The sequence below is a fragment of the Lepidochelys kempii genome, chromosome 16, assembly GCF_965140265.1.
Source record: "Lepidochelys kempii isolate rLepKem1 chromosome 16, rLepKem1.hap2, whole genome shotgun sequence".
NCBI classification, from domain to species: Eukaryota; Metazoa; Chordata; order Testudines; family Cheloniidae; genus Lepidochelys; species Lepidochelys kempii.
In genome coordinates, this window is record NC_133271.1 from 23,301,584 (window position 1) to 23,320,167 (window position 18,584).

The 18,584-nt window shown below is 44.1% G+C and overlaps 1 protein-coding gene across 1 annotated transcript in view; it reads left to right on the top strand.

Annotated features, from left to right (window-relative positions):
• The window catches only part of CCDC187 (coiled-coil domain containing 187), a 71,515-nt gene that overhangs the window by 30,248 nt on the left and 22,683 nt on the right, over positions 1-18,584 (top strand). The window contains exons 14-20 of the mRNA XM_073314475.1: positions 2,043-2,233; positions 12,387-12,481; positions 13,475-13,585; positions 15,000-15,118; positions 16,130-16,260; positions 16,872-17,017; positions 17,156-17,343. Coding sequence (XP_073170576.1) covers positions 2,043-2,233; positions 12,387-12,481; positions 13,475-13,585; positions 15,000-15,118; positions 16,130-16,260; positions 16,872-17,017; positions 17,156-17,343 — 981 coding nt within the window. The remainder of the gene's footprint in view (positions 1-2,042; positions 2,234-12,386; positions 12,482-13,474; positions 13,586-14,999; positions 15,119-16,129; positions 16,261-16,871; positions 17,018-17,155; positions 17,344-18,584) is intronic.

Genomic DNA, 18,584 nt, shown 5'->3' on the forward strand with positions numbered 1-18,584 from the left:
CCTTGATCTCCTCCCTTTCTGAGGCAGGATATGTCCTTTCCCGAGTGATCCCTAAGGAAGCCGTGGAGCCAGTTAAACTGGCACAAAATGCAAATACAGAGACCAAGCCCCAAGTATTTGTCAGAGACAAATATTAGAATTTCTTCCTGAGAAATCCCCTGCCACCTCCCCCTACTCCATTGTACCCACTTTCTGAAGACAGCATCCACGGCACAAGTTGGTAGGAGCCGTTCTACTCGTTTTAGCTATTTCTGGGTCATTCTGCACCAGGAAAAACAAAGAAAAGCTTATTAATGAAAAAAATGAAATGGGATTTCCCTAAGCTGATTGCTGATAAAAAAACCCCATTTCCACATTCATTTTTTTGTACAAAAACCATCTGTCAATATTTCAGCCTGCCTCAGTCTCCCGGCCTTGTTTAGGCTGCTGCTAGATCAACAGGTGCCCATTTTCACGCGTTCCTTCCTAATCTTTTTAGCTAAGCTTTGTGCAGGGTTTTTAAAAACATTCCCAGTGGACCCTGTGTCCATGTAGCCAACGGGCAATGAGCTGCTTTGCGCTCAGAGACGTGCAGCTCAAATCCAGGTTAAAAAGCTGCCTGACTACTAAGATGTTGGACAGGATTGCAGGAAAAAGCAGCTCATTGGGACCCCATAGGCTGCATTTTGACAGGATTCACCATATTAAAGCATTTACACCGATTGCAGGACTTGGCTGTGCCTTTGCCATGCTCACCGCAAGTCCTAGAAATGTGATACAGAGCGCTACTTTGCCTTTCCATAGCACCTTGCATAAAAGCATTTCAACGAGCTTTGCAAACATCTAGGGTGAGGTTGTGCAACCCTGACTCATGGTGGTGGAACAAATACTCCTTAATGTGAGCGTGGATTGCACAATCCAGCTCTAATGAATTAAGCCTCAAAACAGTGAGGTGGTTATTTCCATTTTCAGGAGTGCTGAAAAATCCAGCTCAGAGCAAGTAGTAATTTGGATGGGTAATTAGGTGCCTCTTTAGCTTCTCCATCATCATCAAGGTACAGGAAGGGGGATTTTGCACATTGGCAGGTATGATTTTTGGTCCAACTTTATGTGAAGCTTCCATTTATAAAAGAGCTAATAAACAGACAGACATTTTACTAAATGGTTAATCCATTGTTACAGAGTCCAGCAAATTGCTTATAACCATATAGAACACTTTGTAGTGGTATGTTTATAGCCAACTATAAAACGCTCTACTCATATCTGTATCTCTGTTTATAATATTTGTTTGCTAATGAAATCTAACCAGAAAGTGTGACTTTTTTTAAACGCCAATTGTGCCGGTCTGTTTTATAGTTATATATAGTTATTCCTCCCCATTTTGTGACTCTGCACCTTGGGCAAGGTGCTTTACCTCTGCCTCAGTCTCTCCATCTGTAAAATGGGAATAATGATCCATAATGATGGTCTAAGGACTGTAAGCTCTTCAGGACAGGGACCATCTTTTTCAGATTGGTTGTGTGTTTGTATAGCACACATAGCATAATGGGGTCCTGATCTGGGCCTGTAAACAAATTCCTTACCTCACAGAGTTTACTCATTCTTGTTTGTAAGGTGCTTTGAGATCCTCGGATGAATCAAACAGTCCTATTGTTATTACAGCTTGAAGCCATTTTAGGCAGCAAGATTCTATAGTCATACAAAAGATTTTCTGCGTCCATTTCTGTATTCACTATTTCCTCAGGAGATTTTGTGTGGGAGTTTTAGTGACACTACACATAGCTTTCATTCATTTGCTTCCCCAAGGTCCATTGGGAAATACAGACTCAGGCTCAGCATTGAATGGCAAGTTGACACAGTGGGAAAAATACATTCCTGGTATAAATTTTGATATAAATCTAAATTCTATTGATTTAATCCAAGACAAATTTGGCCCACTTTATCTTGAGGTCAAAATATAACCCTACTATATATCTTTTCTTGTTAACATAATACAATGTTTGGAAAGATTTCTCTCATTCACATCTGTCATTCAGCACATTTTTGTTGTTGGCTTAATACAGTCCAGAGAGAAAACCAGCAAATCAAGGGAATCACTCCATATTTGATGCTCTTTCTGAAGCTCAAAATCAAGCGGAAATTATTTCATCCTCTCCTAGACGAAGTTTCCAAACATCTCTCAGTCATGGATTTGAATCCCGCACTTCTCCAACCAGAAGGATTAGGATGCAAAAAGAATTTGAGGATGACTTTGGTAAGACAGCATTTAACAAAGTAGTATCCCAAAATGCAGTAGTTAATTCATTACATTTCTAAGGCAGTTGACAATGCCATCATATGTTCTCTTCTGTCCTGCATTAGAAAAGTATTATGGGGCTTACATTGCCATTTGGGACAAGGGATAGTCCAGGGGTTCTGAAACTGGTGGTCATGACTCCTCAGGGCGTTGCAAGGTTATTACGTGGCGGGTCGCAAGCCATCAGCCTCCACCCCAATCCCCGCTTTGCTGCCAGCATTTATAATAGTGTCAAATATTTTAAAAAAATGTGTTTTTAATTTATAAGGGGGTGGGGGGGGTCACACTCAGAGGTTTGCTGTGTGAAAGGGGTTACCAGTACAAAAGTTTGAGAACTACTGGGATAGTCAGACAGTTTTTAAATTTTTGATGTTTCAGCTAAAACGGTCATTGAAATATCAAACTTTGGCACAAACACAAAAAAGGAAAAAAAATTCCCTCTGTCTTTTTAGCCAACTGTAGCTGTGACAAACATGCCCCTGATTGCGATAGCCTACATTGTTGCCATATGCTTTTGTAACCCCTTGAGGCTTCATTTGAGGATCTCAAAAAGCTTTACGATTAACCCTCCCAACCCCCTATTTGGTACATACAGGGTATTGTCCCAGTTCTGCAGCTGGGGAAACTGAGGCAGAGAGCTTTTAACCAAGTGAACTGAGGTCAGTGGCAGAGTCAAGAGCTGAACTCAGGATTGCTGGGGGATTGCCAGGAAGAAGGTTGTCACTTTATACTCTAAATAAATGTTTGCATAGAGACAAGAGAAAGTTTGTTGCTGAAAGGGTTAAGGAGCAAACAATAGCAAGCCTGCCTTTGTCAGAGGAGACCTTGGCTTCTTTTGCCAAACAGCAACAGATGGTGCTTTGTTTCAAGGGCTTTTCAGAGACAAAAGAACAAGATCAGATAATCTTTTTCCAAAGAGGGTACTTTCAAAAAGCCCTTGCTCTTATCAAGGATGCTTCATTGTTGCCCCCACAAGATTTTATATGCAATATTGGTGGGTGAGCAATCAACATTATTTATTCTGTCTCTTCCTCAGCCTCCAACAAATAGGGAGGGCGGTTTAGATGCTTGGTCACTAAGTCTCTTGTCTGCAGAGTTTCCCATTGAACAAAGGATGTTTCAGTCATCCGGTATTAATGGATAAGGGCCCTGATTCTGCAGTCTCTTGATCAGCGAGGAAAACACCCTGCCACATATAGTGCATGAGTTGAATGATAGAAACTTCTGCCTGGCTTGTATATACAGGAAGAAGTCTTTGCAAACCCCCAGCATTTGCAGAGGTTAAGGGAGTTTGACTGAATCCAGCTGCAAGTTTGACTGGAAACAGGGTAGCTTCTAGCCTGGGTCACTTCTTCCTAGGTGAGATAAGGTGTGGTCATTTTGAGGGACAATATAGATTTGAACTACAGGTCAAAGAGCTCTGCTCACCACTGGTGTCAAATGGGAGATGCATATGAAAGACCATGTTAAATGCTCCCATAACTAGCAACAACAATCAGTTAACACTGGTACACTCTTTTGCAGAAAAAAGTGTAAGTCATTTCTGCAGTGCAGATTGTATAATGAGGTGCAATTATATAGATCAGTGCAAAATATAAATATTTATCTTTAAAATGTGTATGCATCCCCTAAGTACTAATTGCTACTGAGTATTTCCTTTACATGGTAATGAAATCCTTAAAGTATACAAAAGAAGGCCGCAGAACAAGTGGGAGCTTGCAAAATATCTAATATTTGTTAATATCTACCACCTAGAGTTAAGTGAAAGGGCCCATCCCTGGCTCTTGACACGTCAACATTTTCTAATAAAAACAGACCATATAAAATCCACAGCCCCCCTCCAATGCGATGGACTGCCCACTTCATATATAACGGTTGTTCTTTGACAAACCCACATAATCTCCACAGAGGATTGCTGGAAAGCCGCACACATTTTTAATAGATGGGCATGCCAATCAATTTAGGCAGAAAATATAGTTTAACTTAGTATTGGTCTGAGCTGGTAAGGAAATGTTCTCCAGATTCTGATTAACACCAGCCACGCTTCTGTAGGGTCCTGGGCTGCATTCTTCTTTGATGCAGCTTGGCTATAGCACAAGACTGAGGCCGGACCACATGTTAAAAGAGGATTGAAAAGTGGCAGCCCCAAAAGGTTCTGCTCTTTTTTTCTTGCTTTGCCTTTTCTTGCCCGGCAGCTTAAATGAGTTTTGCCTGTAAAGGAGTTGGCACTATAATTGTTTACAAGATTTGTGTAATCCGCTATTGATCAAATTTTGTGCCTATCGAAATCAATGGGAGTTTTCAAGGGGGTGGAACCACAATTCCACCTTAAGTGTGTGGTCCTCCAAAGCTATGGTATATATTGGGGGAGATTTTGGGAGGTACTAACAGCAGTTAAGCACTTGTTTGTACTTCTGTAACTATATTGGGTTAGAAACAGATATAAGTAATGTATAGTGTGCATGGAGATATACTAACATAAAGGTATAATTTATTTAATATCGAGGTTAACATGTATGCTATTTAACGTATTGTCTCCTAGGTGCCTAAATCCCTTTAGAAAAAGGGACTTAGGTGCTTTTGAAAATCTTACTCTTAATGCCCAAATCTTATAGTCTGCTCATGTAATTGCCATGATGTTCAGTTAAGAGGACTTGTGAAAGTGAGGTCTTCTCACATGACTATGGGTCACAGAATCAGTGCACGCTTGTGGCAACTACAATGAATAGTTTGGGATCTTCTGAGATGAAAGATTGCGGGCTTTAAACTGAAATTCACTGTTGACCCAAGATTTCCCATTTTCTTTTTAATTCAAGCTACAGTACAGCAAATGTTTTAAATTATTTCATTAGAGTCGAGCGAATAGCCTTAAAATGTAGTAATTTCACTGAAAGCACAAAGAAGAGGTAAGGAGTACTTGTGGCACCTTAGAGAGCACATGTGTGTCTCCTACACTGAAGCAACCAGCATGGTTCTTGCATCACTGGTTGCATATTAGAAGTGCAGTGGATTGGGAGAATTCAATCCAAACATAATTGGTGAAAAATGGAAATGATATTTTATGGAGAGCTTTTCACAACTTTGACCAGCTATAGTTTAAAGATTTAATAGCTCATATTTCTCTGTCCCGCATACAGCTGGAACTGTAGTTAACATGCTCCAATTTGGAATGATCTCCCTGCCTAGCTCTGCTCCCATTAACAGGCAGCAGAAGCCAACTGCTTTGTTGCTGTGGAAACGGCCATAGGTAGAAATTTTGGCTGCCTCCTGGACTACTGTGCAGAGTTGCAGTAGGGGAGTTGAATCGGGCCTACCAATGGAATTTTGGCCAACCTCTTGTACTCCTTTTCTTTTTTCGAATACAGACTAACACGGCTGTTACTCTGAAAGAAGAGGTATTCATACATAAAACCGTTTCCTTCCTTTGCAGACATTTAATAATATTTTGTGTCACTAGGGGGAGCCAACCTCTTGTTTGTAGAGCATGGAGAAGTGATTAAATTAGCAGAATCAAAGCATGGCAGAGAATTGTAACATCACTGCTTCCATTTATTGTCCTCAGACTGAAGAGCTTGAGATAAGACTCCTTTGGTGATTTGTTTTAAGATCATATAGTAAACACTGAAGCATCACCTCATGTATTTCACAACAGCTTACAACCTCATTGCCTAGCAAAGCTCAAACAAGTTTGGTCTTTGACTTCCAACTGGCTTTAAAGTGTTTTGCAATGAGTCCCCTTTCAGTGGGGGTGGGGGGGATGATAGAAGTATAGCTTTCCCCTTGAATCAATAAAGAAAATTGCTCTGATTTTCACGACTACTAACTTTCCCCTTCTTTGACCCTGTACCATTCCCCATTTGAGAGGGCTGTTTGCACTGTTCATTATCCGGCAGACAAATCAGACCATGGACTGTTTGCTCAGGAAGAGACTCCCTCATTCTGTCTCACAACTACTCTTCTCCCAAGCTCTAGTATGTCACTATTTGAAACATCCCACTCCAGGAAGTATCCTGGGCACATGTGTGTCTCCTACACTGAAGCAACCAGCATGGTTCTTGCATCACTGGTTGCATATTAGAAGTGCAGTGGATTGGGAGAATTCAATCCAAACATAATTGGTGAAAAATGGAAATGATATTTTATGGAGAGCTTTTCACAACTTTGACCAGCTATAGTTTAAAGATTTAATAGCTCATATTTCTCTGTCCCGCATACAGCTGGAACTGTAGTTAACATGCTCCAATTTGGAATGATCTCCCTGCCTAGCTCTGCTCCCATTAACAGGCAGCAGAAGCCAACTGCTTTGTTGCTGTGGAAACGGCCATAGGTAGAAATTTTGGCTGCCTCCTGGACTACTGTGCAGAGTTGCAGTAGGGGAGTTGAATCGGGCCTACCAATGGAATTTTGGCCAACCTCTTGTGCTAGAGGATTAAAAAATAAGCACAAAATACATCAGAGGACAGCGAGAGTAGGCAAAGTGATTCCAGAGGTTAGCAAGCAGATAGTATGAAGACAAGCCAAAAATGTGGAAGTGCTCAGTTCACAGGCAGATTTATTTATATAGGGAAACAGACCCAAAACACAAAGGCTACAATTCAACAAGATACACAAAACTGCCAATAGTCCCATCCATTTTCGTGTGCTCAACATACATAACTTTAAGCATGCACTTAATCACACGGGACTACTCACATGTCTAACAACCTTGCTGAGTCAGGCCTTAGAATTTAACCGCCTGGTTCACTTCTTAGGGTGTTCAATTTTTGCAGCTCTCTCAGCTTAGATCATGAAGGCAAGCCAGTCAACTTCACTTAGCTACCATCTGTTCCTAATCATGCTCCTTCCCAAGAACTCCTGCAGGAGAGCAGCATTGAAATGTTTGGGCTGTAAACACTGCAGAGGAGGTTCTCCCCTCCCTATCACAAACTGTTTCCACTGGAGTTTGATTTCCTTGACTCATGGAAACATTTATCATCAGGCTGAAATTGTGAAAAGCTTGGTTCAAATTTGACCTGATTTTTCCCTTCCTCCTATAAGGTGATCATGGCACAGGTGATTGGACATTCAGTTGCGAGATAACCTCTGAAAGGGATTTATAGAGTCCAAGGTCAGGAGGGACCATTGGGATCATCTAGTCTGTCCTCCTGTATAACACAGGCCACAGAACGTCCCCAAAATCATTCCTAGGGCAGATCTTGTAGCAAAAACATCCAGTCTTGATTTTAAAATAGTCAGTGAATTGTCAGAGAATCCACCACGATCGTTGGTAAATTGTTCCAATGGTTAATTACTCACTGTTAAAAATGTACAACATATTTCTGGTCTGAATTTGTGTAACTTCTAGTTCCAGCTGTTGGATTTCTTTGCTAGACCAAAGAGCCCATTATCAAATATTTGTATTTATCGATTGCAGTCAAGTTACCCCTTAACCTTCTCTTTGCTAAACTAAATAGATTGAGATCCTTGAGTCTATCACTATAAGGCACATTTTCTAATCCTTTAAACATTCTCGTGGCTCTTCTCTGAACCCTCTCCAATTTATTAACACCCTTCTTGAACTGTGGACACCAGAACTGGACACAATATGCCAGCTGTGGTTGCACCAGTGCAAATGTACGTGTGATCTTGGGCTGCTGAACCGCCCTGCAGGCTCTCTTATACGGAAAAAGAAAGCTCTTCCATAAGAATTACTCCAATTTTATCATAAAGGAAAAAAATACAGCGTGATAGTTAGTCGTCTCCAAGTTGCACTTACACACCTTCCAAGTTGCAAGTGCGTATCTTGGTAATAATTGGTTCGGACTGATTGCTGACGCTGGCAGAAAAAAGGGAAGCTGTCCTTGAATAAAGCAGCAGTAAGTGCCTCTGTCTAACTTCAAGTGATTAGAAAAATGAGACTTTGAGCCCAGCTTCTTAAATGATATCGAGTAGGAATTCTACAGGGTTTACTTAGATTATGCAGGTGTAGTGGTAAGTGATTTAATAAATAGCCTGAATGTACGCACACTCCGGTATGTTTTTTTAAATGCTATTGGAATAGAATGGAGGCTGTGAAGTTTAGCCAGATGAGGGCATTTTTGAAGGCAGGTTGCAAAGAGTGCATCAAGTTATAGCAAGATGGATAACACGAGGGTGCTGGATGAGTGGGGTTTGTTTAAATGAGGTCCAACTTTATCTAGCTTGCTTTCATGCTGGGCATACGTAGGCATTAGGTGCACTTGCATCATCTGCATAAGCAAGTTCCCTCTACAGGTTCCATAGAACTGCATCTGACCTGCTCCGTACGCATCTGCATGGCACATACCACTGTGCACACCGTGAATGAGGTTCTGCACTAAGTCACCAACAAGCTTCTTCGCACACACTCTCCCAGGGAACGTCCCTGAAACTATTTAAAGTCAGGAGAGAGACAGTCAAGATGGACACTAGCACATACTTTAGCGAAACAATATAGCTTCCAGTGAGTAATAATGTGACTTCACATTAACCTTATGTTCAAGAGAAATAAAACAAGATGGAAGCGATGCAGCAAATCATTTATTCACTGTGGCCGAAGTAGCATTTTGATGCCTCTAACCTATACAGCAGTAACACTTTCAAATTTGAAGGATAAGCTAAGGCTACCTCACGGTCATAATTATATCCTGGAGAATCCCTTCTGGATTCCCAGCCACAGCTTTGGAATGGCCCAGGCGTTAGAGTGCCTTTAACCAACCAAATAAGCAGAATTAGTGTTTAGAACCTTAGTCTCTACACCTGTATATACAACTATATAAGGAGACACCCTGAAATCGCTGTTGAACGTGATGAGGAATCCAAGTAGAAGCTAAGGTACTGCTCATCTGTCTTTTCCCTGCTACTCTCTTCAATACATGCAAGATCTTGCTATGAATCAACAGTTCTTTTCCCTGCAATGTCACTAAACACGTGAGATTCCACTGCTTTTTGGCTAAAGTACCTTGGAACATTTCACCAGCCCAGTATTGCCCGTCCAAGTATGCAAAAGTCATGAGTCAGGTCCCCAAAATCATGAGATCGTCTTAAAAAAAAAAGATTTAAAAAAAAAAATGATGGATTCTTTATATTTACCTCCTGGTTTCTGTGCCTGTAGGACACATTTGCTTTACCTTTTCAAGCTTTTCTCCAGAACCAGGAGAGCTAGAAACATCCTTTTTTAAAAAAAAAATGGAAGCGGAGAGTCTCATGCACCCTTTTCTTGAATCTAGGAGCTGGGTCTTTTTTAAAAAGCACCAACTATCATAAGACTTGTGCTAAAATCATGAGAGCTGGCGATGCCGCACGACGTCGGTGAAACTGACAGCAGAGCTCTTCATCACCTCCCGAAGTGGCAACAGCGTTCCCGTAGGAAGCCTGAATAAATTTGGGGCACTGACGTTTGATTTCCCTCACCTCTGTGTACACATGCCATGATGCTTTTCAGGTCAAGAAATCCACACGCTTTCTGCGGCGTTGATAGAATCCCCTATAAAAAAGAGGGGCGTTGGCATTTTAAAAAAAAAACCCTGCATATGTAAAGCTAGTATTGGGCTTTGGGAACCTTTGGACCCAACATACAGCAGCCTGATCTATCCCCCTCAATGCAAACATCCCTGAAATTCTGGGGGGGAAATGCAGCTCTGAAATCAGGCCCATTTCTACTTATGATACACACGACCATCCATTTATGATACTCATTTCTGATAGTGACGCAGCTCAGAGTAAATATGTAACCTGTCTGAGCGGGCTTCACAAACTCATCTGAGAAGCTTTATACAGCCAAGAACCTATAATTAGTAAACATTACATCACCTATAGAGAAACAGCCAGGAGAGCTGTAATAAGGAAGTAGCGCGGAGATGGGAGTGCCTAGAGTAAGAACAAGCAACAGCATCAATATGCCACGGTTATGAGATTGTTCCTCCCTGACAAAGGGAAAGAATCACAACAGCAGTGCAGTGCTGAGAGAAGTGGACATGGAGGAACAGGTGCAGCGCAGCTAGAAGTCTGAAACGGGTGGATCAAGGTTTGAAAGCTTTTGTTCTATTTTATGTGTGCGCATTCTGTAGGTGCAGCCCCGAGAGAGGGAGGAAAAGGTGGGATTACACCCCCTCCCCATTTGTACCCTCCAGATTCCAGGCTGCTCCAGGGGCTGAAATAGCCCCAGGTAAGTTAGAGCAGCCCCCAGCTGCTCTAACGTATGGCAGTCAGCCCTCATCCAGTCCACCCCCTTTGAAGTTCCACCCCTTTTCTCTGCCCCTCATGTTGCAAGGGTTTATGCTAAAAGATTATCCAATAGCACAGAAGGGAGCAAAATCACTTTGAGCTCCTTAGGCTAGAGACATTTGTTTTTTGTGGATGCAGCACTGTTTCAGCCCTGGCTGAGCCCTCTCCCCTTTTGTGGTTGGTCACCAGCCTTTGGATCCTGCCTGCTCCCAAGCTCCCAAGCTCACTAGATCTGGGCAGCATCCAGACACGGTCTTTAATTCTGGTCTCTGAGGCACACTCCTGGGGTGCACCCCTTCTTTGGGATGTGGGACCCTACAGTCCAGCTGCACTAAGCTTCAAGATCAGCACTGGACCCCATCCAGTCTCTCCAGTAGCTTATGCATGCTCCCTTAGAGCCACAAACACTCACATTATTCTTAGACGGTACAGGAGAGATACAGAGCTACACAAAACCAGCAAAGCCCTGTATGCTCTCCCTGAGTCTATGCTGACCCATTCCCTGAGTCCCTAGGCCCAGTCTGTGTGTAAGGCAAGTAGGCCCCTCTTCCCCTTGCAGTCCTTCCGGTTCCTGGTGATATTTGGCTCGTGAGAGTCAGGGTGGTGGTGTGTGGGGGGGGGGGTGTCTGATGCAGATGCTCTTAATTTAAGTTTCAGTCCCCCCTGTCAGGCAACTCACTGGACAGCTTCAAAAGCCCTAGTCAGGTGGCTAAAGTCCCAGGGCCCAGGAGACAAACTGGAGAACCAGGTTCCTTTAGCCTGGCCCCGCTGTTCTCATAAAGGAGAGTCGTTCAAAGGTGATGCCCCTTGGATGCGTCTCTCCTTCAGGGTTGGACACATAGGCCCCCTATCACAAGAGGGCAAGCCAACACGAGGGTTACAGAGCGCAGGTGTGATCAAGGTCGCCCCCAAAATAGAGACAGAGCTGGGTTTTCACAGAATCAGACTGGGGGTGCAGAGTAAACGTCAAACTATCACAAGCACCTGGGAGGCATTAGTGCTCTAATAAAGGCCAGAAATCCAACCAGGAAGGCCCCTGAAAGGAGATCCAAGGAGGTGTCAGCGGGGTGAAGCAGCTAGGGGTCATGTACACACTCTGCCTTCCTCCTGAGTAGCCACCACCTGTCCCTATGGCTAAGTAACGCACATCATCGGTCAGAATGTGTCATTTGGAGGGCATGGCCAGCCTTAAAGCATTGCAGAGATTGGGGGTAGCCACCCCACGATCCTCATGAAAAGTAGCCTTCAAAATGCTGCTAGATTACATATCACATAACACTGACCAAGACCCCGATCCAGCCATCCATCCCTGTTCAGCACAGCAGTGACAAGCAAGTGTTTCAATCCCATCGACATTGGTAGGACTTAAGCAGGTGCTTCAGAGTAGGGTCTGAAGTCAATGATGATTTTTATGCAGATTTAGTGATGTGGTTTTGGCTGAATGGAGCTATTGTACCAGCAGCTGCAGATGCCTTAGGACATCCTGCTCCAGATCTCACAGCTTGTGGAGCTGGGACAGGCTGGTGGCTAGTGCATAGCACAGAATAGGCAGAGCAGTAACCCTTTCCTCTTGGCGTGGATCCCTGGGACAGCAGTGGGGTTTGGTGGGTTCCTTGCTGGCTCTCTGCACCTTGCCATGGGCTGCTGTGTGGTTGTGATCCTGGATGTGCAGTTGTTGAAGGAGTACACCTGAAAGTGCAGGTCTCAATACAGCTCTCTCAATACCGCTCTCTCTGGCTAGTGCCCCATTGGCTATTTCTGTTCAAGCACTGGATGCTTTCTCTAATGCATTCCTTATTGAAGGAGTACAGGTGGTTCCTAATCATTCTTCAGAATTAGTTCATGGCTAAAAATTCAGATGCGGTCTCTATTTTCCCGTCTTTCATAGGCAGAGACCCCAGATGCATAGATCCGGAGCGGAGATACAGGGATCACCTTGAAAACATACAGCAAACATCTCTGAGGCTGGCTCACAAACTGAAGGTACAGTGTGTACCCTAATCAAAATTAAACGTGGACTCAGTTCTCCCTGGAAAGAGATGCTGGATATTCCTGTACATGCCTTAAAGCAGGTTACCGTCAGATGGCATTGTTAGTTCTACGATCACTCTGTTGCCACCTCAGGTCAACTCCCAATGACACCTACACCCAATTCCCCACTGGCAGACCCAATTCTAGCACCAACAGGCAAGACTGGATTGCCCTGGGAGACAGTGTCCTCAGCTGCAAGTGGCAGTACCCCAACCTGCTACAGCCGACGTCAATGGGAGTGTTGGTAGTGACTTCAAAAGAGCAGGACCACACCTGTAGACAATCACTCCATCTCTGTATTTTCCTCTGCCTGCAAAGTTGCACTTTGGCCCCAGCTGCTGCTGTGTGGGAGGTGAGGGTCACTAGCAGGTCTGAAACACCAAAAGGGCAGAATGAAGCCATGGCGTGAAGGCCACAGTGGTGGTGGGGATCGGTGGACATCATGGGTACTTTTTCTGTTACCCAGAATTTGTACCGATGGTGAAAGAGTCCTTGATGCTATTTCTCCAGAATTAATTAGACTTCAACCATAGGAGACACGTTCTGCCGGGGCAACCATACCGAAGCCAATAGGGTTACATGGCTGCTCATGAGAGTGGAGCTTGGCGTTGTGTGTTGAATTTGGCAAGTTACTTCCCACAGTTTTAAAAACGGTTATTACGCACAATCATTTGAAGAAAAACCCACAACACATGTTTGGACCTTAAAACTGAACTCCGCTTCCTTATATGAATTATTCATCCTTTCATCCCCCCAGCCACATTTATTATCACAGGGTTTCTAGTAGAAGCTCAGCTACATGCATCAGTTTGCCTGCAGTAGCAAGAGTGCAAGGACAAGTTTTTCAGCTCTCGGCATTGTTAAGGTCCTTTTAAGGAGCTCACAGTGAGGTTTTAAATTCATGGTAATGAGCTAAGAAGTCCCACAATTTTCTCCCAAATCCAGGCCGATCAGCTCCAACAGGAAGGGCGGCTGGCTATCCTGGGTGCGAAAGCAAAGCTAGAAGCTCAAGAGAACCAGAGAGCTTTGGATGAGTTGCTCAAGCATCAGTTAGCGGTAAATCTGTGTGGCCCCAGCAGCAGGAAAATGGCACCATTCCAGACTCGGCACTATCATCTTTGGAGTCATTGAGACCTGGGGCCAGCCCCTACCTGCCTCTCTCACCTGAATGAACAAAGAATGCAGACTGTGGGTATATTTCCCAAAGTACTAGAGCCCAGATCCTCAGAGGTACTTTGGGAAATACCTTTGATGATCTGGGCTCATGTCTTTTAGGTGCCTGAATCCCATAGACAGTTGGTGGGACTCAGGCGTCTTGGAAATTTTTACCCCAGGCATCTTTCTGTAGGACCTTTCACTGTAGTGTCTGAGCACTTTTCTCCTGAAGGGTTGTAAACTATTCTTTCATGCTTCTATTTAGCGCCCCATAGGCCTCCTGTCTGACCAGAACCAAGGAGTCTCCTATTAAAAAAAGAAAAGGAATATATGGGGAGGTTGGTGCACAGCTTGTTTTTCTGTCTTTAGGTCCCCAGGTCCTTAATTCAGGCAAAATCCCACTGGCGTCAATGGGCATTTGCCAGAGTAAGGGATCCCAGGATTTGGTCCCATGTTCATGAATACAATGCCTTGGACTCAGACCCGATGTGCAGACCTAGGGCATTGCCGCATTATTAAGAATGCCATACTTTGTATGATGCTTTGACCACTACTTCTGTCCTTTTCTACTAGCGGCACTGGTAAAAGATAAACATCTCATTGGCTTTTTAAAAAAAAACACCAGGAGGTAACCACAGTATTATGGGACATGCTCATTGTCAACAGAGCAGCTTCTGTGTGAACTATCATGGGACATCTCCATATGCCTACATAATCACTTCACTGCTAGCCTCTAACTCAGTGGTTCACAACCTTTCCAGATGACTGTACCCCTTTCAGGATTCTGATTTGTCTTGCATACCCCAAAGTTTCACCTCACTTAAAAATGACTTGCTTACAAAATCAGACATAAAAATACAAAAAAGTGTCACAGCACACTGTTCCTGACACATTGCTGACTTTCTCATTTGTGTCATAATTATAAAAGAAATCAACTGGAATATAAATATTGTACTTATATTTCCATATATTGTATATAGAGCAGTATAAACAAGTCACTGTCTGTACGAAATTTTAGTTTGTACTGACTTCGCTAGTGCATTTTATGTAGCCTGTTGTAAAACGAGGCAAATCTCTAGATAAGTTCATGTACCCCCTGAAAGACCTCTGAATATCCCCAGGGGTACACATACCCCCCTGGTTGAGAACCACTGATCTAACTCATTAGTCAATACAACCCTTTAGGGGTCATTGGAATATGAAAAGCACGGTATAAACCCAGATTCTAGCCCATGAGAATTACAGAAAGGGCTGAAAGGTGACACCTTTTGTAAAGATCACTCATTGTCATTGGGGATTCATTCGGTTTTTACAGGGGCTGAATGGCTCCCAAGCCAGCTGTACTGTGAAGGCAAGACTTAAGCATGCTAAGACAGACCAGAGAGAATACCAATTTGAAGGTGATCCTGAAAGAGATGACACAGCTGAGGACAGGTACAGTCAGCAACATACAATGGGATGCTTGACTGCTTTACTCTATGGTTTGTTCAAGTTCAATGACTCAGGGCTTTGGAGTGTTTGAACTCTACATCGGCGAACTGTGCATCAGTAACATGTTTCTGCTGTGGATGTTCTTCAGTTTAACAAAGGGAATAGCTCACATGGCAGCTGCCCTCTACATGGGATTAGTGTCCTAACCTTTTTGATGTTTCAGTTCTCCATTATAAACTATACGTCCTCCGATTGCAAGTTTTCTCTGGCCTGATTTTTGCCCAGATCCTGAAGGGAAACATCTCTGCCATGGGCAGTGAGTATCATAGGCTAGGGGAGGCTGAGCCTCCCCAAACAGCCCAGCATGACCCTGCCCGGCGCTCCAGGGTTGGGGGCCACTCTGCCCGCCCAGGGCTCTGGGCCCAGAGGCAGCCACTGGCCATGGTGGGGTGCTCTGGGCTCTGGCAGTAGAGGTGAGGGGCCGAAGAAGCCTCGGGCAGAAGGGGAGGGGCCAGGAGCTAGCCCCCCACAACGGCCGGGCCGGTTCACCTACCGCCCAGGATCTTTGCTGTATTTTCTGTGGCAGGAAAAATTGCGTTTAACTATAGCTCAAAGATCTCATTTATTATTTTGGTGAACAGGAACATCCTTTCCTCAATTCCTTTGATTTACAGTCAGGTATCTTGGATAAACCATATATGGCTACCTGCTGAAGAGAAGGAGTATCCATTTTGACCAGCATTGTCAAGGAGCATTTTTCTAAGTGCACATTTTAATACTCATTTAAAGTACTTGAGAACTGGTTCCAAGCTCACACTGAGCTAAGTACCAGAAAAGAAGTTTTCATATATATAGATGATCCACTATAGAATAAATATTACTAACACGCTGTTATGAAAGGTACTTGAGATCAACTGAGGAAGAGTGCTCTCTAAGAGCTAGGTATTATTATTGTTCCTGGCAGCTAATACACCAAAATATCATGTAAGAATGTGTTTCTCCCCCCCGCGGTAGCTTTAGAGCACAGTCTCCAAAACAATCTGCACTGAAAACTGAAATCAACTGCAATGTGATGGATGCCATAAAAGCCACAGAGAGAAAATCCACTGGGGAAATGAACCTGGATTCCTCAACCCAGCAACAAGGTGACCATCCAGTTAGGTGATTTAGTGGCATTTGGGGGCAAATCTACAGATGCCCTACAGTGGCACCAGAAGTGGAGCAGTATTTTGGGGTTGGGCAGGGATTTCATCAAATTTCTTACTGCACCTTTGAAAATTTTGCCCCAAATGATTTAACTCACCATATATATGAATAGTCAGAACAGTATCTTTATATCCTCTAATCACTCTACAGACATTAACCCTCAGAACACCCTGGGAGTTAAGTCAGCTGGTGTCATTAACCTTATTTATAGAACAGCAGGGAAATCAGAGAAAAAAAGATTAAGTGACTTTCCTAAGGTCACAGGAGGAGTCAATGTCAAAGCAGTGATTACAACACATGAATGTGTGGCAGGCTTCTGACCCCGTGCTCAGATTGTCTAGTATTCTGGAATGGAAGCTAACTAGCCTAGAATGCAGTATGAACGGATCTGTTTGGAAGCATATTAGAAAGCTAAATTGTTTAGCTATAATCTATATTTTTTACAACCACGCTATAAAGTTTCGAAATGGGATACATCGCTTTTCTCCCCTCCCTCCCCAATATGAAGAAATATTTTACTTACAGTGACTTTAATGTTCTCTTTCTTTAGGATCCCTGTTTGCAAAGCATGGTGACTCTTTGCACATACATCAATCCTTGAATCCTTTGCCTCCTTCAGTAAATCAGCCCAACAACAAGACACTCACAGCAGATGATTCAGGAGACAGCAGTGTACACATGGATTCCACAAGCGAGGTACTTGGGCTCCAGAGTTCCTCTCCTGCTAGTCGTTGCACGTGGTGTCACCCATGTGGCTTTTAATTGCAATGCCACACTTGTGGGACATCCAACAGCTTCCCCCTAATAAATCCAGCCCTCTGCTTCTGCCTTCAGTGGAGTGAAATCAGTCAGTTCTATGGAGGGTCCAGCACCTTTTGCCATTTTAGTTTGACAATGGCCGAGCAGTACTTGAGGGAAGAAGAACTACGAGCCAGGCACCAGACTGCCCTCCTTCGACTCAGAGAAAAAGCCCTTCAGGAGAAAACTAAGGCAGAGCTGGCCTGGCTGGAGCATCAGAAATGGTGAGCCCATTTTGCATACCCTTTCCTTATTTCAGTACATGGTAAACACACTGTCTGACTGCAACAGACCAGTCAGAACAAGGCAGCTTGGCTCTGCCCACTAAGGGGAGCGTATACCCTCTTCATGGTGGGCTACCTTGTAAAAGCAGAGACGTAAACATCCTGCCCCTTTACAGGGCAAATTAAGGTACAACAAAGCTTCCCCCCAGCCAGAAGGGACAAGACCCAGCTTGTTTCAACCACATCCAAAGCCTGGCTTTACTCCAGCTAAGCTCTTCTTATTTGCAGCTTGGCTCCCCACAGCAAATGCCTCCTGTAGTGGGCTGGAGCTGGAGGTAATTAATAAATTCCCCACAGCTGACACAGCCTTGCAGGGAAGGTAGATGCAATTCTTCTTCTAACCAGAGTGACCATTAACCCCTTTCCTGCCAGCCTCCAGTCAGGCATACATAAGATGAAAGCCACGCCATGAGCCTGAACTGGAACCCCTCACCATCTCCTGGATTTTGGGTTAGCTTCCCTGTGAGTTAGGGAAGTACAATTATCCCCATTTCACAGATGGGGAACTGAGGCAGAGAGAGCGACATGCAAGGTCACCCAGGGTGGCTGTGGTAGAACAAAGAATTGAACCCCAGTTGTCTGAAGGCCAAGCTAACGCCCTAACCATTGCACCAGCTTTCATCTACGATATGGAGCATGCCAAAAAGCAAAATATATTATTACTAAGGGCTGGGCTTGAGGAAAGGGCTCTCTCAGGGACTTATGAAGGACTAAGCTTTGCTTGCTGAAGTGGCTGCTCTGAGTCCAAGCTGGTAGTCACTGGGAGTTGTTACCATCTGGGGGCTGTTTGGTGGCCTGAGTGAAATAAGTTTGCTGGGTGTCACTCCACAGAGTCTGCATCACAATACATAGATATTAAGGGCCAGATGTCCAAAAGAGTCCAGGCCCCATTTAGGCATCTGAAATGAAGTGATCAAATTTTCAAACCAGTTAATCATCCAGCAGTTCCTACTGCTCTCCGGGGGGAAGGCAGAATCTCCATTGCTGTCAATGAGAGCTGCAGTATGCTGGGCGCATCTGGAAACCTGGCCATCTTGCAGAGAGGTACAAGGTGAAATGGGCTGTGAATACTGAAGTATCTTCTCATTCTCCAGATGGGGTTGAGCTACGGGCAGGGCAGCGTGGTAAGCCTTGCACTGATGTACCTGTTCTGGGGATAAAGACATCACTCCAGGCCCCAG